General features: G+C 39.8%; 1 protein-coding gene across 20 annotated transcripts in view; it reads right to left on the bottom strand.

Annotated features, from left to right (window-relative positions):
* The window catches only part of afdna (afadin, adherens junction formation factor a), a 118,805-nt gene extending 94,922 nt beyond the window's left edge, over positions 1-23,883 (bottom strand). For 18 of the 20 annotated variants that reach the window (XM_026194091.1, XM_026194093.1, XM_026194100.1 and 15 more), the window contains exon 1: positions 23,561-23,883. In XM_026194091.1, coding sequence (XP_026049876.1) covers positions 23,561-23,662 — 102 coding nt within the window. In that variant the 5' untranslated portion in view covers positions 23,663-23,883. The remainder of the gene's footprint in view (positions 1-23,560) is intronic. The other 2 variants (XM_026194104.1, XM_026194109.1) reach the window with 1 other exon arrangement.
* Between the last annotated feature and the right edge of the window lie 657 nt (positions 23,884-24,540).

Below are 24,540 nucleotides of genomic sequence, written 5' to 3'. Positions count from 1 at the left end.
GACAGGAAAAATAAGTCAACACAGACTTTGTACCAGGGAGCCTGCAAGAGTTTGATATTTAATGCTAATCTAACTGAACTGGGAATTTGCTATGTTGCATATCAGCTGACAATTTGAAAGATGACAATCAAATCAAAACAATAATCTTTTGATCAAGCATCAGAGAAAACTTCAAATATCTTGTTTTGTTAGACCATAACTCCTAAAACCTGAAGATCTCAAGCTCAAAATGTCTGAAAATATTTTACAAGCCATTTTACAAGTTATCAGCAAATGCTTGTCATTCTATGTGATAATTTAAAGCAATATATAGGAGATTTTTTAAATAATAGGTTTTTCAGACAATGTTTTAGGGTTGTTGTAGCATAACATATGAAATCTAGTTAAAAGTTGTAAAATTTGTAATGCACCCTGAAGCTTTTCAAATCAAATCCAGGGTGTGTGTGTCTGATTTTAATTTGTTGGCACTTCAAACCCAACTATTATCAAAAATTACTGTGCAGAAGCCTTACATTTTATTCCAGCTGGCATTTTAAAAAAAAAGTCTTGATGAAAGTTGCAGATATCCTGAAACTAGTGCAACTGATGCCACAAGTATCCAAATTAGCACATGACATCATCTGGCCTTCACCAAAAATACAGTCCAAAGAGGAGACACCGCTCGCCTGAGCTTCGTTTCCACATGTGCAGGATTAACGGCCGGAGGACACTCCAAGCAGAAAAGCTCCACATATTTTCCTCTGCTTGTATAAAGTGGCTGGTACCGACAGTGTTATGTGGCAATCTCTGCCTCTGTGCAGTCACAGCAGGCACTGCCTCCTTAGACAAACAACTGACCAGGAACAGAGGCCTCTCCCAGTCTACACACTCATACAAACACGCTCTCAGGCCACACATAAAAACATCTGGGAGAAAGGAAGTTAGAGATAAATACATTCTTCTCCCAGAATCCACCCTAACCCTGAACTTCCAGGTACACACAAACACAATCTGGGCTTACTTCACCTGTGTGAGGCCAAGTCACACAATACCACTGTCCTGCTCTCTGTTTATAACTGTCAAAGCCAATCTTATGAAGCAGGGTGGACAGCTAAGATCAACAAATATGACCGGGTGGAGCAGGGTGTAGGGAAGTCCCCAACATACTGAGGACACCCACACAGTAATATTGTATTTCTGTTTAAATTCTCCACCAGGTTCTTCCAGGAAGAAGGTGGGGCTGAACTAAAACAGGCAGAGGACAGGGTGCAGCTCCACTGGGGGGTCCAATAACAACCCACAGATGAGAGGAATGGACGTAGGACATACACAGGGTCTTGAATTCCAGCAGCAAAGTCAGTATGTTAACTTAAGGCTGCAGCACATATTGCAAATCACAATTAAAGCTATGCTGAACCTAGAGTCACTGTTTTTAGTGGTTCAAAAGTAGCTGGATATACACATTTAAGAACAGCAAATGACAAAACAAGTCTTCTCAGGAATGCATTACTATGGTTTTACTTATTGCAGAAGCTACAGCAGTTTGTGTCTGCTTCTCATTGCCTCATATTTTTTTCTGTAGTAATTAAGAACAAATTAAAAAGGAAATAAATATGCTGAGTAAGACTGCAGGAAAATAAAACTGTTAGTACAGCTTTTTAAGTCTCAAGTGGTAAGAAAAAGGGTGAGCAATCCTCTGTTATGCACCACAGTTACTACTATCGGGTAGGAGGTACAAGGAATAATCTTTGCAAACTTCTTTTATGCCAAGAAAGCTTTAATGCCTTGGAGTACAACTCTGTTGAACAAATCCAGACCATAGGAGGAGGTGTGTTGCTTGTATTTTGTGTTGCTTTGATTTCTGGTGATGACGTTACCACTTCAGAGCACTTTATTAGTAATGCATGTAATTGTAGCTGCAGTGTCTTTTTGTTTTGGCTGTGGCACAATGGAGACTTTATCCTTTAACTAACTAGACAATGTTAACTTACTTGTCAACACATAACAGAGTGTTGAGCAGGTTATGTGTTCAGAGTTTCAGTTTAAAACTGACTTAGAGCAGCATGTTTTTCCCCTGACAGCACTCTCAAAAACTCTCTCCTGAAGGGATACACGCAAACTGTTGAGCCGTGCATTAGTAATAGTGCCAGAAGAAGTTATAGCCACAGTCACATGGCACCTTGCATAAGTTCAATTGATGATACAAGACATTTATAAATATGCTCTATTAGGGCTGGGCGATATATCGAGTTTTTTTAAAAACATCGATATATTTTTATATGAGATATAAGATGTGACAATATCCTTTATATCGATATATACGTTATAATTATAGTTGTGGAGCTAGAGCTGGGCGATATGAGATTTTTTCATATCACGATATGTTTTTTTCATTTCAGGCGATAACGATATCTATCACGATATAAGCCAAATAACTATATTTGTAAGATTTAAATGTGCCGTTGCTCACAAGTAAAATGTGAAATAATCAGCAGCTTGTTTTTAAATATTTATTTCCCATAATAAGTTCAACAGGGTAGATGTACTTAAGGAACATGAGACTTTTTCAGATAAATAAAGGCAAATATTGCAAACTACACAAAAGGCAGCCGCTAAAGCGTTTAAGTTTCAAAATAGAACAAATGAAACAGACTAAATTGTCAATTCCACTTAGAAATAAAGTATTAATTCTAAAAATAAATCTTAGTTTGTTTTACAGAAGAACAGACAAAACTGACTAACTTTTGTCAATATCAAATAAACTGAGAACTAAAAGGAAATTCTCAATCTCTCCTTGCTGTATAGCTTAGCTTTTCAAACAGTTTTAACAGTTACTTTAGTCTGACAAAAGCCGAATGACGAATTAGCGCTTCCAGTCAGAGACTGAGGCTACGTCCACACGTACACGGGTATTTTTGAAAACGGAGATTTTCCGTTTTCGTTTTAAAAAATAATCCCGTCCACACATAAAGGCAGAAATGAAGGAAAACGCTGCTATGAACATGCCAAAGCAGCAGGTGGCGCTAGATTCCTAACCATGCAGAAATGTTGGCCAATCAGAAGTCTAGAAGCCTCGGTGGGAAAAAGTAAACAAAGCTGGGGCATAGAAGCAGAACCGAGTCGTATGTGTGGAGGGACAGTAACTGTGTGTATATGTAAGCATTTAAACACTGCAGAGAGTAGAATTAACAGTAACAGTATTGTAGAAATTCATTTCACCGAAACAATAACGTGGCGCACAGTGTGACGCATGCACCAGTTTATTGTATTTCCAGACTTGCTTTCGGCACAATTTACAGTGCACGCTACTCTGTTTTTTGTCAGACTTGAAATAGCCGAAATACCTTCACACTACGGACCTTCTTTGGCTCTTCCGTTCGACAATCTCTCCGGCATTGGAACCATCATCTGTTTTCTCTTCGGTCACGCTCGGTTGATCTTTCTAGTCGGCACACTCATTTCCTCCATTACGCGCTGGCTCCATTACCCGCTGGCTGCTTCCCAAACAAACACACGTGCGGCTTGGCACTTGTGCTGTACGTAACAAGTCACGCGACGTGACGCTGCGGCTGTGATTGGTTCGGCTCTGCGCTACTGAATTTGGATCGGCTGACCTTTTTTTTTTTTTTTTTTTTTTTTTTTTTAAAAAGAGGACAAGAGCGGCGAGGTCTATCGCGATAGCTTAATTTCTCTATCGAGTAAAAGTTATATCGCGATACATATCGTTATCGTTCTATCGCCCAGCTCTATGTGGAGCCATAAGTTTGCCTCTCTTTCGTCCACTTTTGTCTCTACGCAACGTTACTCCGCCTCGCCTCTCCTTCACTGAACACAACTCCCCCTCCTCCCCCATAGCTTCACCTGCAGGCAACGACAAGATGAACACGGCAAATCTCCGTTAACGAGTTACTGCGCATCGCTCCGTGCGTGGGGCTGGACGGCGTCAACGTGCTAACGAGCTAACGCCATGCAGCCCACAGGGGCTGCACAGCCTAAAATCCGTTCATTTTCTCAAAAGTTGACAGCGCGCCTTATGTATGAATTCTGGTTGTGCTTGATGACCGCGAACCGATTTTATGTGGAACACGGCGCTCAGCAATCTGTCAAAAAATGTTTTAGTACGACTTTGGTAAGCTACGGAGCTGCACCGCTTGATGGATTGTCGGAGCATTACGGCTACCGAGGAGCCTCGCGGAGTGATACGCACTGTGCTTCAACGTAATATTACCGTATTGTGTGTGTATAAGGACCATAAATGGCACCTGAAGCGGATTTCAAACTCCAGGCTGTCAGTCAAGCAGTAGAAGTTGGGAACAGAGCAGCTGTGAAATCTTTGTTATTAATGTTAGTTTACATTTTGACTGCACAATTGTGAGCTCTTTGTTTAGCACAAAAACAACCTTGTTTTCTTTTATTTATGGAGCATTATTATTTAATAAATGCTCATAATTTATTTTTGAGTAGTTTTTTTCATGTACATCTATGCTATGTTAATAAAAGTGCCTGTGTGACATCTGGGACACAGTGTGACTAAGAACTCTCTTTTTGTTCTTACTTTATGGCTTTAAAAAAATATATCGAGATATATATCTTATATCGCCATCCAGCTAAAAAATATCGAGATATGAATTTTGGGTCATATCGCCCAGCCCTATGCTCTATGCTTGGTCCCAATCTGTTGCCAGGTAAGCTTTAATTCTAAATAATACAACACAAGAGTTCATAACCAGTAACATTATTCAAATCCTTTCACCAAAAACCAATGTGGATAGATGTTTTAGCTGCTTTCATAGACCAGTGGTTTGTTTCAAACGGAAATAGAATTGATTTAAGAAGCTGAAATGAAAGCTGTCTGCAGGGGATAAGCAGTTAGATCTTCAGCTACCCTCTTTCTAGTGATAGCACCTGCACCATGCAGGGTTGGTCTGAAGGGGTTCAAGTTTTAAGCTTTTATGTGCAGCTTTGATGTTACAGATAAACAGCAGCACTGAGAGCAGAGTGTCCTAAAATATGCTAACATGTTTTCTGCTAGCATTGTTTTCCTTGCCTCATTTGCAAGATCTCTATCACCTGTTCTTCTTATAACCTCTCTGACCAAAGTTGGATTGCTTTAAATCAGTCCAGTTGATGGACATCAAAGCCCAGGTTTATTTGAGCACAAACAGATCATAAAGCAGAAAGCTCAGGCTAACAAAGAAAGTTGATAGAAATCATCATGATACTCCTTTTGGGATGATGTCCTACAAAAACCCTGATTCTTTACGCAAGTAGGGCTGCTCGATTATGGCAAAAATGATAATCACGATTATTTTCACTGAAATTGAGATCTCGATTATTTGACGATATTTATTTAACAATAACAATGTATTGAATAATGACTTTAAAGATTGTCAAAAAATAATATAAAATAGTGTGCAAATACTGATAACAGTGCAAATGTTTGCAATATAAAAAAATAAATGAAAAATGTAAACATCTATGTTTAGTGAACTTTGCAGTGTTGCTCTGTGGTGCAGCTACGACACTGTAGCAAAGTTTACACACGTCTGACTCCGCGAACCCATAATGTTTCCACACCACTGAAGGTTTTTTTACCTCTCTTTTCAACCAACAGCAGTCACTCTCCTCTCCAAATAACTTCTGCTTAGCTTTCCGAGCTTCCCTCGGCTCCTCTTAATCAGCGGTCCCCAACCCCCGGGTCTCAGACCGGTACCGGTCCGTGAGTCGTTTCGTACCGGGCCTCGAGAGTTGAGGCTCATGTGTGAAATGTATAGTTTTCAGGGGTTTTATCGGTTTTCAGCATTATTTTGTTATCGTTTACTCTGTTTTCCTTGGTCTTTTCTCGTGTGTTATGAATAAATTTTCTTTTTTTCGGTACCGGTACTAGTTTTATTTTGTTGTATTTATCCGCGACACCTTAAAGGCCGGTCCATGAAAATATTGTCGGGCATAAACCGGTGCGTGGCGCAAAAAAGGTTGGAGACTGCTGCTCTTAATTGTTGTGACACGTGTTCGAAATGCAGAGAGGTGCGCTCGATTTGCCACACGGAGCAGTGCGAGAGTAAAGCACGAGGGAGGGGCTAATAATTGGCTCATTCATTTTTAATGATCGTTGAAAGCCCAGATCGTAATCGTGATTAAAATTCGATTAATTGAGCAGCCCTATACACAAGTACTGTACAAATTACTAATGTCATGTCTTCCCTAACCTCAGGAATTTGTAAATCAACTTCCTTAAAAATCATACCCTGCTTGTTAAGGTCAGCATGAGTTAAACATTAATGGGGTTTTTTTATCTCGTTGCAGTAGACCCACGTAGTAAACACAACAGTGACACATTAACACCTTGTAAAATTGATACGGTGATAGTTGGCAAACAAAAATTAGATACACATGCAGCAGAGTGTAAAATTAGCACTTACTCAGAGTCGTGCTTCTGGACAGATGAGTGTAAAGGTAAGTACTCACTGCTTCTTTAGAGTTTGTTTGGGTTTTTTCCACCTAGCAGGTAAGGTAGTTTGGCTCTTTAACTTCAACTTTCAATTACAATTTTGGTTTCCAACTAGTATAAAAGTAAAATAACTAGAGGCAAAACAGCTATTGTGGTGTATTCATATCCATCTAGAGCAGTGATGTCAAATTCATTATACATCCACCATACTTTGATCTTAAGGTCCTTTTACTTTTTCTTTTTAGCTCAAGATTTAAGAAAACAATTACAGTGATGATGCTTGCCATAACTAAATGTCCATTCTTTTAAGTGGTCCGCTATACTCACTGGGTAACTGTCACCCATTAATTACAGCTGGATTATGAAAACCATGGCAACTGAAACTGATGAGAGTAATGAGACTGAACCATAATAGTAAATCTGCATGTCATTAAATGAGGTGACACTGAATAGCTGTGCAAAATAATGGAAAAACTGCAGTCTGACTTGACAATAAGACAGCTTTAACAGTGCATTTCTCCCCCTAATAAAACTTTGACCGAACACACCCCAGTCACTGACGCTCAGCTTCTTAAAGCTTAGAGCTCATGCAGACCGAAGTAAAACCATCATCACCAGCGATGTCCCTTCGAGCCACCAGCAGATCTGCTGTCGTGAGTTTGTTATGTAGACACTTCTCAGACCGGCGACGCCAAACCAGAAAACATTTCAACACAATGAGAAAATGCACCAAATATTTTGTGGTCCCGCTTTTACGAGTTGTGGAATTTCACTTGTGTGCTTATGTTCGTCACAGATGTGTGCATGTTTGTGTGTCCGTTCTAGTAATTAAGTTCAAGTAATCCAAAAGAATCACACCCTAATGCAGCCGTTATCCCACGGCTGTTTTGACCATTAGACCCATTAAGACGAGTGTTTTTAATCATGTTATTTTCCAGAAGGTCTTGTTTTTCCCCATAAGAATTCTTTGTATTTTCTGTCACATACGTATATTTTGTGGAGTTTTCTGGCTCAGATTGTGCTTTTGGGGGACAACAACTCACATGATTTGACACAAATCTATTCATCTTATTTCTTCAAATCTCTTAAACAAAAATGCCATCTGTAAAAATGCCTTTGAGCAGATAGAAACCAAAAGTCTTACCTTAGGTTTTATTACAGGGCCAATCATTTTCTTTTGACTTTGGCCAAGATCCACCTTATTGATGGGGCAGGAAAACCCCTGTGTTACCACAGTAAATTACATTTAATTTCATTTAAACAACTAAGAGCAGTTAAAGTGGACTTTCAATGCTTTTTCCTTATGTTCTTTCATTGATAATAATGCTGGAATTGTAGCTGTTCATTTTAAACATGGCCATAATTTCAGGGAGTCTTCATAACCACTAAAGACTCTTTTGTGAAACTTGTATGAGTAAATATAATGTAAAATGTAAACAGCAAAGTGTACTGCAGCTTCTTTCCAACATTTTTATGACTTACCGAACGAACATAAATAAAATTATTGGGATTGCACTCCCTTAAATCTTCTGTCTGTGTAGCAGTCTGTCCTGGGGTATCTTGTGTTAAATTCTTCCACATCCTGTAAAAAAGTCAGACTGCTGATATTTTAGATTTCAGAAGCACAAAACTCCTACTCTAATGTAGCAGTGAGGAAAAATGGGAAACGGCACAAGACTGATTAATTTCTGCTTTAAGTAAGCAGGTTTTATTTTCTGCACTATAACTGCTACCATCTGACCACAAGTAAACTGCCAACACGTGGCAAACAATGGGTTTTACTCCTGATTACTCCCAGTGATTACACACACACTGCTCCTCCTTGTTTTCCCTCCTTGTGGGCCACGAATTAGACATTGATCTGCTGCAAAGCACCATGGGAAGCTGGTCGCAAGCGGTTCTAAACAGTGAGTGACTGAATTGGTGATTGCTGTCTGATCCTGCGAGGTCAATGGGGAGTTACCTCCTGTGCGACTGGCCCACATGGATGTGCACGAGGGGCTGACTGACAGGTGGGACAACATATCCGGAGGCTGGGGGGGGGGACAAACCAAACCAATGGAGATGGGAGGAGAGGGGGAAGAAGAAAAAAAGCATGGGAGGAGGTGAGCCAGGCCTCTGAGGGGATTAACATGGTCTGACAGGCTGACTGGGACAAACACACACACAGAGCTTTGAGGGCGGGCTGCTCTGCTGAGCACACACAATACACTGCTTGTTTTAGAACAAGAGGAAAGAGAGAAAAGATAGATAAGAAGTAGGGGCCAAATCACCGCGAAGGAATGTGAGAGAGCAAAGAGAGAGTGAGATTATGAACCACAGGTGTTTCCCAACAAATGTCCTGCTGCTGTCCTAATGCATATTCCATAACTCTTCCACAACTCTCCCCCTTTACTTGAAGAATGAGCTGTCTGGATTGTACTGCAGTTCTGTTGGAAACTACACATGAAATACGCTCGCTTGCTATTAACAGGAATCTCTAACATTCCCCCACTTTTCCACTGAGAATCCATCAAGTTACCTGACCTTCTCTGTATGGAATTCTCCACTTGAAACTCCATTTGCATTCCAGGAATTCCATGACCACTAGGAGCCCTGAAACCCGTGGCATATCACCCAGTTGGACGCTCAAGCACACAGAGAGAGAGAGAGGGAGAGAGAGACCATGCTGATGTGTGGGGTGCTTAGGGAGCAGTTTAACATATTGATCAGATTCCGACGGCCCATTACAGAAAATTAACTGCCTCCAAAGTGGAGCCGGGGTTTCCACAAGACTGAGTTTAATCCAAGGCTTAAAGAACTTAAACTAACAATCAATTATTAACGTGTAAAGAGAAGACAGTGGGTCTGCAGAAGCATCTTTAAGATTCAAGTGATCAAATGGGGTCCATAAATGTTAACTACTATGAAGCTGTCTCTTTACTTCTACAACTTTTCATAGTTTTTACAGGAATACGATTTTGAAAAGTTGTGCCGCTTCATTAAGGACCGTGTTAGTGTGTGTGTGTGTGTTTTTGACTTCAGTGTAATTTTCCACTTCTTATCACTACAACACATTAGAATACACTGCAGTTCTTTTCCATAACTATTGTAGCAAGATTTACTTCCACAGCAGACTTGACGCCGATTAGGATAAAAAAAAAATATGTATTTAATTAGATTTGAACATTTCAGAATATCTGCCATAGATAAACTAAAGACTAACTGATAAACTCAAATATAGCTTTTAACAAAAGAGTTCCTGTATAATTTAATTGTCATTTCAAGTAATTTTCAACCTAAAACCACTTGGTTGCTTTAGGGTTAAAGTGTTTTCAGGAGCAACAGAACATACAGAAGATACATAAATTTGTATCTACAGTTTTTTCATTTCACTGTCATACACATCTTACGTTTTTTCTCTAAATACAAATCACTGAGGCTTGATGGCACATGTTGAAAAAAGAAAACTACCTGTAATTAGCCGTGCTTCTTGTTTTTATTAGGTACAGTTTACAGACGTGCTTTAAATGCATCACATGCAGGCATGCAGTTACTGTTCTAAAAGGACAGCTGAAAGATGTGCATGATTGTTTCTGCTGGAAAAAAAAGGCCTTTCTAGGGTTTCAGACCATCAAAGTGATTAAATCTTGTAAAAGTTTTAACTTTTTGCCCAGCCCTCATTTCTTCATGCCTCTTCAAAATTCCATTTAAGGGGGCAGACTGTGGGCTGCACTTTAAAAAAAAAATGTAAAAAATAAAAACAGCTCATCCAAAATAACTGAGGCTGAAGTCATCTGTCACAGGAAACCAAAGGCAAAATCCCCAAGTCTGTCCGTCTGTCTTTGAACCAGTTTGAATTTAGTGGTGGAATTGTGTTTAAAGTTAGAACTTTAAAATCAGATTTTCCTTCTTTTTGTTCCCTTTCAAAGTGTGAGGGTTAAGACTTTGCTTTACTGTTAAAAGTTGTAGTCATGATCATTTCTGGTAAACAATCATTTATAAACTTGCCAAACATGCTTTGAATAAACTTCAAACCTCTTTTTATGGGAAACTCCATCTTTCCATGGGTGGAGATGGGCACGTTGTTGTGATTTACACTTGTACTAGCCACTGATGCCCTCTTGAATGGCAGCGTAAACCAAAAATAACGTGACAACTGTTGGCGTTTGCCACAACGCTTGTCGTGCCTTTGGATTTTTTTTAATTTTTTAATTTTTTTTAAATTACATGGCACACGAGAGTTGGTCGCTCTTTACCACCATTTAATGATAATTGTGTCTCTAGGAGCACAGAGACTGTCAAATAACAGGGAAATGCTTTAACATCTAGAAAAGAAGACTATGTAGCAAACTCCAAAATTACCTCTGTTCTCTTTATTTCCTGTTTTGACTTCTTGTCCTCCTGCAGCAGCACTGATAAGAAGTCGAGGGGGTTTTAAAGTTGTGACACCTATCGTTTAACGCCAGTATAAATGGTTACAGACCTGCACCGACGTCACTGTTCACACAAGCAATGAGTAACAAAATAACCATAATCACGACTTTAGATCAAGTGGGTGTTTCTGACAGTAAAGCCCATTTTGCTGTTGGTCCCTGCCAGCCCATAGCCTCCACTTTGGGGTTGTCTGTGGTGGCAGATGGGGATGAAGCGAGAACCTTATAAACCTGAGTCCTTATGATCTACAAGGGAAAGCCAACAGCTTACCATGACCCAAGTCGCTGATGCCAAAACCTCACCTGAAAACATTCAAACTTCAAACTCTCCTAAATCTCATGAGTCATCTTTCATGGCTACCTAAACTTTAAACTTTATTAAAACACCTAGGAGAATCTGGACCATTGTTAAAACTCAGAAGCCCCTCATTCTGTTTGCTAATTGAAAAGGGAATGCCTAATGACATTAAGATGTAACAAGCAGGTATTCGCCTACTGATTTGTATGCTTTAGTAAAAATACCTTTAAAAAAAAAACATAGGTGGTTTCATTAATTATTCAGCATTTCCCTGAGCTATGAACACATTTTGCCTAGTAACAGGGTACTAAGTAGTATCCAATCCATTTCATTTATCAGCTATACATTCATACATTTCTCCCATGACCCCAATAAGACCTTTAAACAATGTACAGGAGGCTAAAGTGGACTTCCTAACAAGCTGGAAAAAACAGTGGTGATGAATATCCTGGCTGCCCAGCTTGACCCCCATTCTTCTATTTAATAGACAGCAGCCAATACACTGAGAGCAGATGCATTAATTAAGGATGATGCAGTGAGCTTTGCAGCTGGGAGATGATAAGATGCTGAAATCCTGCAGAAATGCTGTTGTAATTATTTGGGGGGGGGGGGGGGGGTTCTTTCTTTTTTTTTTCCTATTGTAATTTCTGGAATTGCTAAGTTTGTCATTATTTATTCAAAAACAATGTGCATTTTTAAGGTCCTGAACATGCTTGAATACCAGTTAACATCCAAGACATTTGGTACACATACATAACAGCCTCTAACACATACTTTAAACCACAATAAAACCACCATTTTGAATGTAAGAAGCAATTTGGATGCAATTTTTTTTGCCATTTCTAAGCATTAGAATTTAAAAAACATCCTCCTAGAGACTGAATCAAATCCGTTTCAGTGTTGGTCATACATGGTCAGTTTTTATTCAAGGGAATGTCCAAAGCACTGTGAAATTTAAAGTTCTTGTAATTCACCCATACATTGCCCAAACCGGCCCAGACTAGTCATGTTTGATAAGGATCCCACCATGAACTATGAATGCCATGGCGCCATCAAGTAGCAACAGGAAATCAGTATTTAGTGACATAGTTCATCTGATAAACCTAACATTTGTATTCTGGGTTCTACACATGGAAACAGGAATTTGGTTTGTCCAACATCCACCTGCCTGCAGGAAACGCCTCAACCCGTACAAATTTGTGAGGACCCAACTATTGTTTTAATTCATAATTGTGATTCACTGGCTTTCTGAATAAGTGACACACAACTGGAGTATAATTGTGAGTTCACACTCAGTAGGAAAAAAAACAAAACAAAAAACAACTGTGGCATCCAAATAAAGAAAGAACAGCATCACTCTGTTGCATCCTGTCAGACTGGAAGAATAAAGCACACCGCAGCATTTCTCCAGACTGAGAGAAGGTGGCAACGTTACTTACTAAGGTTTAAACCGCACAAGCGTCCAGCCTGAGAGTTAAGGCCTATGGTCACGATCTTTTGCCCCACTTTGTAATGAACCTGTGCTGAGGTGCGATTACTCTCAGGCAGACCCACCTATAGCCTGACCATGAAATGTGACATGCTACACATTTACAGCTTCATCTGGTCAGCCAGATAAAAACAAGCTCAGCAGACATTTACAGCAACACAGACAACACAGCTGTAGAGCTAGTGATCTAGGCCTGCTAAGAAGGTGCAGGTGGCTGTAGTTGCAGCTGACGGGGAAAAGGGTCAAAGGTTATAGAAGGTTCTTGACTTCCTTTTTTTAAAGTGGGGTTTAACACATTTTGCCTATAAAAATGCAAACAATTATTAAAATGTGGACCAATTGCAGTTACATGCATAGTCACGCCAGAAGAAACTGTGGTAGTGTTATGACCAATATTTTTGCAAGCTGACAGATTTACAAATATCCAGGACAGTAGGGAGTGTTAATTACTGAATGGACAAAGAAGTTAATGATGAGTTTAGAATATCTATATTTAGTGAGGTGGCTGTTAAAAAAAAATCTAGTTTTGGGGTGGCCAATAGTGACTGTTTTTTTTCCTTTTTTGTTAGCTGGACGCATTTCTAAAGCTTAAGAAAGACGTCAGATTGGATAGTTTCTTTAGTATTTTTAAATGATGTAATTACATTTATAAGTCTATGTGGGCTGGGCTTATTTTTTATGGATGAAACCAATTTTAAATCAATCAGCGAGCAGACCTTTTACAAAAGTTTGCAGTGTTTCATTTTTCTGTCAGGAGTAAACAGAATGCGCTTTATAACTATACATTTATATTTCAATGTCTTTGATTAGGAAAAAAAAATACAAACCATACAGTCAAACCACTACTTGCTACTCTTCCACTCTTCTCAAAAGGTAAATATTTGGGCCAGGGATATAAACATGTAACAGGGCAATAAATCATTCCAGCTACACCGTCTTGCACTGCAGCTGAGAGTCCTTGATCAGCTCTGCAGCTTCAGTGAGCATGGTATAGCGGCACGTGAGCCAGTTCAGAATGACCCTACAGCTCACAGATGACCTAAGCAAAGGAAGAACTACCGCGACTAGCTGCAGTCCGAGAATGTGGAATGTGAGTACATCTGACTGCAGGATGAGATGTTCTGGGGAAGCAGGAGCTGAATGGTTTTGAGGACCACCTCAACAGCAACATGGCCAACAAGCTTGTAGGAAAAACACAAGACAGAAAGAACCAGGGCCAGCAGATTATAATTTATTCATTTATTTCTAAAAAAGGAAACACTGGAGCCTGTCGAAAACTGTGTGTGTGGCCTCCTATTTTTTATTATTTTATTTTTTTTTAAACTGCTGTAGTGTGCAGCTCATCACAGCTACAGCGTTGCCATGGGGACGCAGCCAGCTAATGTCTGCATGACGTGAGGGGTGAGACAGAAAGAGAAAAAGGGGAGGGCACGGGCAATGAACACACAGAGGAACAATGCAAACAGAGATAAATGCACGCCGTGGTCAGCGCCTCTGCATGAGTGACCTCATGCTGCTGTCATTGTGGCTGAGGCCAGCATGTCTGTTACCCAAAAGTGTTTCTACTATCTCCAGCTGCCACTTTAGCAGGTACACCCACGGTCAGCACTGACCTTTAGCCAAAGTCAGAAACCAGCCAGCTAAACTCTTAAGTCCTTTCTGCCTTTATAAGCCGTAGCATTTTAATTTCCCAGGATACCCTATGCCATCTCACAGAAGATCAAAATACTTATTCCAGCGAATTTATTTTAAAAAAAAGAAAAGAAAAAATTTCTATTATCATAAACAAAGGGCTAGACCTCAAAGTCCAAAGGCATTTAATTATCTAACGCAATGAGGAACTTATTAATGCAACAGTAACATGTTTCCAACAAAGAAAGGAAAAGAAACTGTCGCTGAGTTGTTGGAACAAAAAGCATTGTATGTACAATGTGTACACCAGCTTTTATCATGACTGTGCTAGGAAGGACCTAGCATGGAAAAGAAGCAGCCATACGTCCTTGCCTGTCAATCAAGGTTATTAAATCCACATTGCCTACAGGTCTCTCAGATCTGCAGACACCTTTAGTAAAGTGCTACAATTTCAATTAGAGCCAACACAGTTAGGGTTAGAGTAAGTATATCATATAGCTACAAAGATTTTCATAACTATTTAAGTTTAACTTTTAGGGTAAAAGTGAAATTATTTCATAGTTCCAGGTTATTGACCTTGCCTTTTCTTGATGACTATGGTATCTTAAATTTAAAAACAAAAAAGGAAGAGATAGTCGCTGTTACATAACACAAGAAAGTGGCATTGTTTATTTACAAAGCTCAGCTGCAAAAACCACCTGGTTACCTCCGCCACTTTGCTTAAATTTAAATACTGCATTTACAATGTCAGGTCACGGGACTTTCTAGGATTAGCTAGAGGTACTCTTATTCACAATAAAAACTAAGTATAAATGCTTTGCCGCAATGCTGCAATTCAGTTTCAATCCAATTCAGTTCAATTTTAATCATACAGCTTCAAATCACAAAAACAGTCGCCTCAATGAGCTGTGTCTGCCTAATGATGAAAACATCTGTTAAATCTGTAAAAGATTTCCTATGCAATACAGATATATATACAGAGGTATTTATGCTCTTGTACTCAGGTGCAATGTTGCAAATCACTAAGCTGATCCGCTTTATATCAAAATGTGATTGTCCCGTCAATGTGATGGACTATGTCAATTTGTCAGATATGTCCTATGCAATCACACATAGCTTTCTGGAATTCTTTTCATGTAAACACAAAGAACGTCAATAGGTTTCCTTTTAAAAAAAAAAAAAAAAAAAAAAAAAAAAGAGTAAATACTTAAATAGAAAAAAAAAATCTGACGGCCAGCATCTGTATACATATATCAGGTCTGAAAGTATACAAAAAAGCACACACAAAAAAAAAAAAAAAAAAAAAAAAAGAATAAAAACTCCTGTGAAAGAAGGTACAGCAACTGATGAGTTTAACAGCCAGCAACTTCAATAAACCACAACGACAACAAAATATGACCAATAATATAGAATATCTAACCACACTGAAATATTTCTTCACAACTAAATTGCCACCACTGGTGGAAATGACTCCTCTGGAGGATTGAGAATCTGGGAATAGTTAGAAGAAGAAAAAAAAGAAACCTGACCGTTCTGAAAACAAATCATTCCACCTCATAGGCCAGGAAACACACTATCTCCACAAAACACTCACTTCCTTTCTGCAGAGTTTCCTGCTTCCTGTGCACCAGCAGGGAAAAGCTGGGAGGGAGGGAGTGGCCACTGATGTCACAGCGAGTCTGCCAACATGCAGCATATCCCGTGCCACAGGAAACAAAGTGGCTACAAGTCCGACTTCCTGCTAGTAAATACCTTCCACCTCAAATTATGATGATAAGTACAGGGAGGAAAATAATCCTTAAGGTGATCAGAAAAGTCATTTGGTGTGAATAATAATCGTTGTTTTTGGAGTTCAGAACATGACAGGAGAAAAAAGGAGCGGCAGGAGCACACAAGAAGTCTCTTGTGCTGTATAGAGACTTCAAATAAATACTTTTATTTGTATATTTTCTCCAAAAGAATGTTGTGATAAAGTAAGCGTTTCTCAGGCTTTTCACCTCGCTAGGCCATGTGACGGCCAGACCAGTGTCTTAATATGCTGTGACATACCATCATCCCATTCAGCTGTGCATTACATAAATGCACATAAATTAAAATCCATTTTTATTCATGCAGATTTCCAATTTACTCTCCTGTGGTGCTCAAACTGAAACCCTTTCTCTTTAATTTTCCTTAAATTCAGCCTTAGTAGTCACTTCAGTCTTTTTTTTTTTTTTGGGGGGGGGGGGGGGGGGGGCAAAAGCTACAACCACTAAGTTAGGGAATTTATATTATAAGCCTGGTGTTCTCTAATGACACACAGGTCCCTGGGTCAGACATCATCCTGGCTCAAAAAGCTAGATAGGATAGGTAAAAACAGGACAATCAAGTCAATGCAGTTCTGTGTAGTTCTGTGTTTACTTTGCCATGCAACAGCAGCAGCTAACACATTTACATCACGCAGCTTTCACAAAGACAAACTGGGAACACTTTAGGATTCAAAAGATTCATTTCAGCAGTTAGTAAACCACAAACAAACAAAAGCCAAAGAGCACATATCTGACAAGCAGAAGCTCCTATAGTACATGTGAGCAGTGCAAGGTAAAGAAAAGTGTGCATTTAAAGAGAAGATTTTCTGCTCTGTTTACCAAAGTACATATAAAGTTAAAAAAAAAAAAACATCTGTCATAGTGTATTAACTATGTTCTCTTCTGTGAGGACAGTGCCTGTGGGTTAAATTAAATTCTTAAACTGAAAGTAAAAGTATGTATTGTGATGTAACATTTGCTTTAATTTCCATCTCTGCCTCAACTTTAGAAGCCCTAAAGTCTATTTAAGGCATTTATGTCTGTTAAATGTCTTAAATTTAGATCCAATCATAGAGATCTAACAATAGATTTGTCTTTTAAGCTGCTGTACTATGGGACAAAAAAAACAAAACACAACTGTACAACTTTGACTCTAATACTTGACAACTTTCTGAGGCTTTTAGGGTCACTGTTCAGCATAATTGATGTTTGGGGCAGAACATCTTGTTCCACGCAGGATCAGTGGAGAACTGAGTGGACAAAAAAATGCTGCCGTTCCCATTTTTAAACCATAAGCTTCTCTTGAGTTGCTCAGGGGTAAGGAGAAAAAAAAAAAAAAAAAAAGGTCTTGGGTCAGCATTCAGGGCAAGAGGAGGAACTGTAAAACCTTATCACCATCCCACAGATACAAAGGTACTGTTTAATGTAGCCAACTCTGCCTTGCATAAATAAGAGTTTCCTGATAATCTGATTTACATGATTGAGGAAAATCACACTTATACAGGAAGCAGAGGGAAATGTCAGCATAATAAAGATCACTCCTGTCTGAATGATGGCAATGTAACACGTAATTACAGGCTTAAAGAGCACTACCTGCTAATTACTGCACTGTCAATACCCTCATGAAACCCACTGCCGGAGAGTGCATTTGTAATGACGATATGCATCATTTATTCTCTATTATTTATCCAGCATGGTCTGCTTGTCCTGTAAAATGTTTGTCAGTCTGCCTTTATTTATGGCTCAACTTTATGGCATGTAGCAGAATGTTTACATTTATATGAGGGGGGGGGGGGGACTGGACCCAGATTTAACAAAACCTGCATTCAGTTTCAAGCACATCATGTTGGACAGGGTCTGACATAACCGGTGGCCTCAAGTCTGGGTTGTGTAAACTGGTCCCAAAATTCATTCAAAACTTATTTTTTTCTTACTTCCTGCACATCAAACTTGCTGTACAGTCTTTGTTTTTTCTCCAGAACTCATATTCAGGACAATCTTGTCAGCAGCTTTTTTTCCCTGATGAGCAGCATTTCCAAGCACAAGAAGCTGCAAAGCTGTCAACATCCAAACTATTAGAGGAGTCTTCCTGATGCTGCATACTCAAAAAAAAAAAAAAAAGGGTGCTTCTTTTCAAAGATGACACATACCATTATTTTGAGGTTGCATGTAGCAAGTTATTGAATGCCACATTTCTGAACAGACACCATTTGAGCTGACTGAAGAAATTTGAGTAGACAGTGACAAATTGAAGGAAATAAGTGAAGCCTAGGGCTGTGCGATATGACCAAAATCTCATATCCCGATATAAGACATCTATCGTCCCAATAATGATATAAATCACAAAAATGTAACATTTTCTGTAAATTCTGTGACTCTCGGGCAGCTCGACTTGTGTGAAGTGTATCCAGCTGAGCGTCGTGTACCTGGAGTCGAGTGTTTTAACCAATGCATGAAACTATACATTTTTAGACATAAGTTGTAACGGCCGCCGTTTTCTTTGTGAGTATTTATTACACAAAAAAAAACCTGTTCTAATGTTTGAGTCTAAGGTTTATTTTTTAGCACCTGACGGCTCTTTTTTGCTTCTCATCCGTAAACACTCTGCATCCTCTTTCACGTGATTCAGTTTATTTTGAAAAGTCTCAACAGGATCTTAAGCTTTATTGTGAAAGGTTTATGTGGAAAATAAACAAGCGGGCACGCGATGGTTTTACCGTCGTTGTTCCTAACAACAACGCATAAAAACAGGAGCTTGTCCGTCCGTAGTGTGGTTATATTAAATATAAGAGAAAGAGAGAACTTTAAGAAATTAATATAGCCACCACAGTGACCATCAAAACGCTGAAAAGAATATTGCCGTAAACAGTTTATTTTGCGACACCATGAAACAAACGATAGCATAAAATGAAATGATAGACGTTTCTATATCGTCATCCCATATATATATATATCGTTATATCAAACAGCCCTACCTTGACCTCACCAAGTCTGTAATGCTCTGGGGGGGGTATTTTGCTACCATGTTTTCGGTCTGCTTGTTGCCACATAGGGAAGATATTTATCCTACGATAAAAATTTCTATCTCATCAATTTAAAGATTATAAAAAGATGTGAATCATGTCTTATGGTTGGCTGGGTTTGTCCCATTTAAATTGATCCACTCCATCAAGCTGACTGATTGATCTGGCATTGAGATGTGAAACAGCAGTTCCTCGATTAAAACTTACATCGGTTCACTGAGCACGGTGTGAGGACTAACGATTAGCCAACCAGCACCGTGGCGTGGGATTTAATCTGATGTCAATCTGTGGAACCCAATTTTTTTTTTTTTTTTTTTAAATTGCCATTGCTTGCTAATTTGCTGAACAACAAATACTGGACAAACATCAACTAAACAAGTAAAACTGTAAAAATTCGTAACATTTTAAGGTTCTTTAAGAGCCTTTTTAGTTCTTTTTAGTTTCTTAAGATGGTATTTTATATGTATGTAAAAAAAAAACAGCCAACGGGAACCACAGAGTAATATGATACTTAAACACAGTCACTTTTGTCAACACATAAAATAAAGATTTTTTTAAAAGATACTGAGGCTTAGACCCTTAGGCTACAACTATACAACTGAAATCGAAGAAAGTGCTCTTAAAGCTCAGGCAAAACCAGTTTGTTTCCATGGATATTAGACAGATTAATATGTAGGGCTTCAGGAATTTGTTAGAGGAAATGAAATGCCGTCCCTCACGGAAAAGGCTGCATCCATCTATTATACTGCATTTGTGCCCAAGTGATGGAAATGTCGTCACCAGGCTGTTAGCACGAGACTGTGCGGACTTCAAGCAGACCTCGAGCGGTCTTTAAAGAAATATAACAATAATCATTACTCATCCTCTGTTTCTGTCACTGTCCACAACCAAGTGTAAACCTCACTTAATCCTATGGTCTGCATGGTCACTAGATCACGACTACACATGGAGTATCCTCAGCCACATATTTGCTTTGAGCTGTACTACAGGAGCTAAACTTACTTGATAAATGTGATATGCTCTAACTATGATATGAGACATGGGAACACCAATGTTTATTCTCCACTTTACATCCATAATCTAAATTCAGGAGTATTAAATAAGACATAATAGAAAACACAGGTAGAAGATGAGCCTGGTGTCAAAACAATTAAATTCTTTAGTTGGTGCAGGTTTCCGTTTTTAAACCAGGTAAAATGTGCTTTTTCAACTCACAAAAGTTCATGTACTTATGAAGGATCATAAAAATAAGGCAAATTGAAAAGTATCAAACTCTGGCCTATGTCTATGTACTTGAGAGCCTGTTCCTTGGACAATTTTAGAGTATGAAAGTTAAATCATCAATGGCTTCATTAAATATTGCACAAAAACAATAAGCCGATTCTGAGATGGGAACTTTTGATAGGTTTGGGTGCTTTTCTTGAATAACTCTGGTGCAGAGTTTCAGAGAATCATGAAAGCTAAACACTTTAGGAAGGCTAATGTGCCACACATTCACATGTCCCACCAAAACCTAGAAGGATTAGAAGTCACTAAACCTCCACATCTCCAGTGGGTGGAGTGGAGTCATGTAGTGTTGAGATGCATGCCTGCATCTCAACACTACATGACTATTGTGCCACACCATCCAAGCCCAGTGTTTATTCAGTCTGCAGAAATAAGTCCCCACATCTCTTCCCACTGCGAGTCCCCAACGTGACATGGGTACCTGTTATGTTATAATGAGCCTCACCATAAGTCCCGCAGCAGGACCTATTCATTTTGGGTTTGAAAGATTAAGAAGTTTGAGAACCTTTGCTCCAGACTAATCAGCCAGCCGTGCCTAATCTAATCATACAAATGATCTCACTGCTCTCAGTGGCAGCTTGCTCTGAAATTAAACGTTTATAACAATTACCAGATATTCTGTTTTTCTACTGGGGGGTGGGAAGCTTTATTTAAGGATAACAGTGTCAAGTTTTATCTATAGCACAGCTTCACTCTGGAGTGGTCTAGCCTATTTGGAGGACACTTGTGCAGCTTGGGCGCTCCATCACCTGACATATGGGTGGGGTGTGGCGTGGTGAAGGAAGGCCATGCATCTCCTTACATTGAGTTATGCTCTGCTGGACTACACTGTGACGCTTGTGAGCTGAAACCCCAGTATAGTGAAAGAATTACAGTCTGGGAAACTTCTGGACATGCAGAGTTAATGATTCCTTACACAGACGAGGGGTTGTGTATTTGTCTGCGCGTGTGTGCTGTGTAGTATGCAACACTGGCCAATGGCTGGCCAGCTTCAATCCTGGTAATCGGCTCAAGAGGAGAAGAGAGGGGACCCTGTGGCCCCCCTACACCCTTATCCAAGAAAGAGGTGGGGGGTGGGCAGCTCGCCTAAAAACACAGCAGCTGACACAATCACAGTCATAGATTTAAATTAAAACTACTTAACCACAAAATGCACCAGTCACAGGCAGGATTGGATGCAAGGACGTGTCCTGAGGGGGGCACAGGGTGGCACCAGGCATCCCTCTACCAATGCTATTTTGCTAGAGCACTATTAAGCCATCTAGTATTATATAAATAATGAAAATCATCTCTACTAGCAGCATTAAAAGTGATATGCACACACTCTTGAATCAATAATTATGATCCAATAATGTGTTTATGACTGAAGGTTCTTTCTCATTAGGCAGTTGTAGTTGAACTATTTGTATATTTTGATGGTAAATATCTAAGAAAATGGACTAGATTAGATTTGGGCAAAATATGAGGGCCAGAATTTCACTGTAAATCATTTTGGTCCAGCCCTTCAATCCTAAAAAAATTAATAAATAAATAAAAAAATAGTATTAAGCTAAGTGTGGAGTCTGTAATGCATTTACCTCTATTCTAAAACAGTGCATTTCATCAGGTCCAGTCACTCAAACCTACCTTGAGTGCCGGCACCTGCAGAATGAAATTCAGATTAAATTAGAACTATTTTATTTGTTTTATCTTGTCATCAATGGTCTTGCTTTGGTCTCAGTGGTGCAGACAGAAAATGCAGGAATCTTGTTTAACTCCACATTTGTCTGGGCTTTAGCCAGTGTAGATGTTATGTTAAGTTGTTAGCTGCTAGGCTAAACAGCATCACCAGTTTTCTTGGTTGCGTTGAATTGGCAACGTTATTGCAACTCTCATCAATCATGCTGACGTCCTGTGAGCCACCACATTTCAAAAATCCTGGAAACGCCCCTGGTTTGCTGGACACTGGACTTAGTAAGGACTAGAGACATCGCCAAGCCCTTGCTACTGTTCGGCAAGGAGGCGTTTCTTATCCCGTCATGTCATTAGTAAACAGCCACAACCTGAGTCCAGACGGGCGGTTTAATTACAGCACTGCTGCTCCGCCGTGTTGTAGGGTCAAATTATTGCTGGTCAAACAAGCAGCTCGTACCAAGCTAGCTCGTGTGTGAGGACAATGCAGGACGACATAACATAGTCAGTGTGTTGCACAGACAGATCGACAGACGTACAGGAGAGGGGCTGTCCTGTGGGTGGTGGGCTAGCAGTATCTGAGTGCCCAGCTAAGCATCCACACCCTGCTTGTAGCTAATACTTTAAGCTTTTATCTATATGCCTAACGTATCTAGCAACCTGACCGTGTTACTGGGTTTGTCAGCCATTGCAGGCAGTGCTGCGAGTGCGCTGCATGCACTGTACACGCCGGCTATATCACAACTTTGCCCCCTCATTTAAAAAGCGCAAATATGTAATGCATAAATCACCAATAGGGGGGGGGGGGGGTTTATTCTGTTTAATAGTAGCACAGCTTATGTTTTCTCTACAGGTAAAGTGCTTGCTAACTAACTAGCTAGCTAGCCCAGTTAACGTTCCGTTCGCAACATAATGCACCAAATCCCATTCAGAAATCTGGAAATTACATCTTTACCTACTTATCGCACGCATCCACAGAAGCAAGAATAAACCTCAAGGTAGATAATATTCTACTCACATTCGCGCCAAATTCGGCATATTTATCGCACACATAATCTTAAGAGCTTCTGTGATTTGCCAACTTTCAAAATTATTCCTGCCACTTCCCAAATACACAGCTGTGGGCGGTAATAGCTACGCAAGTGTGAACAGTTTCTTTTAAAAGAAAGCGATAGAGGCAGGTTTACCTATACACGATGCTCAGCCATAGACTGTTAAATAGTTTGCCTGGGTTGCCGTGAGGGCTCAAAGATTTAATTAAATTTATAGGCACCATCTTGAACAATGTGTTTAGCCTACTATCTGGCAAATCCTGACATTTTTCAATGGAGTTTGGCATTCATTCTCTCGCAGCACGTACGGGGACTTGCCACCGAGTCACCCAAGAAAACCACGCTGCCCAATACTGCTTGGCTTTCAACATTTTCAACCCAAGGGTCAGCCGGGGGTAGGTTTACAGGGCCCCCCTCCCCCAGGAGAGGGCCCGCGTGTCCGCGGCCTCTCCTGCCACTCCTGGCTGAGCTCCTACCTCTGTGGGCCGGCTGATCTCGAACAGGTCGAGCCGGTTGGCGTTCCAGTGGTTGATGATGTCGGCCAGTTTCCTCCTCTCCTCCTCCCTGCTCCCCGACATGGTGGACAGCCTTTCCGTAGGTCCGCACTGTTGAATAAAACTTCCCGTAACGGTAGTCCACAGGAGAAGAAAAAGCCGCCTCACAAACCAAAGGTTCAGGTCTGCTGCTTTATCGCCAGGACTTCGTGCGTCTCTCCGCTCACCGACCGACCTGCTCTCTGATCTGCTCCTGCTTCGCGTTCCCGGTGAGCTTCTGCGCGCCCCCGGTCTATGTGTATGTGTGTGTTTGCGTTTGTGAACGCGCAAACTATTAACTGTTTCAGAACCGACACAATTGATCGATGACGCTGCTTTTCTTAAATGTGCAGTCTCAAAAGAAGTAGTCCGCTTATGGTGGTCAGCAGGATTAACTCATTATCTTTTCATTAAGACCCCAACACAGACACACACACACGCCCTTAAACCCCTGAGCGATTTATTTACACTGTAAATATATAATATCTACAATTCAGACAGTGAAATCCCACTACTTATCTTGTTGTTTGTTTGCACTTTGAAAAAAGTAAACAAACACTTGTGCAGAAGAGGAATAAACCTAAAAACTTAGAGATGCAAAAAGATTTGAATACAGTAGAAAAATTATAATTAATCTTTTTAAATAATTGTAATAATCCAATACATTAAACACAATACATTTCAAGTAGCACACAGAATTTTTTTTTTTAAATTTAATTCAGGAGGCAGAGCTAGCTCATCTCAAGGTCAGCTAATCCAGTCCATATGAAAAAACTGAAAATTGCTGTGTGAATATAGACTGTAGTATTAAAAATGCTCGGTTAAAGTACAAAACAGTCCATTTAGCATTTGGTTGTAAATGTAAGATTCTTTTTTGTTACTTGTTGGAAGCACTGTGAAAGTGCACCAGAATTTTTCTTTAT

Source organism: Astatotilapia calliptera, chromosome 15 (assembly GCF_900246225.1).
Source record: "Astatotilapia calliptera chromosome 15, fAstCal1.2, whole genome shotgun sequence".
Taxonomy (NCBI): Eukaryota; Metazoa; Chordata; class Actinopteri; order Cichliformes; family Cichlidae; genus Astatotilapia; species Astatotilapia calliptera.
This window is presented reverse-complemented; position numbering and strand designations above follow the sequence as displayed.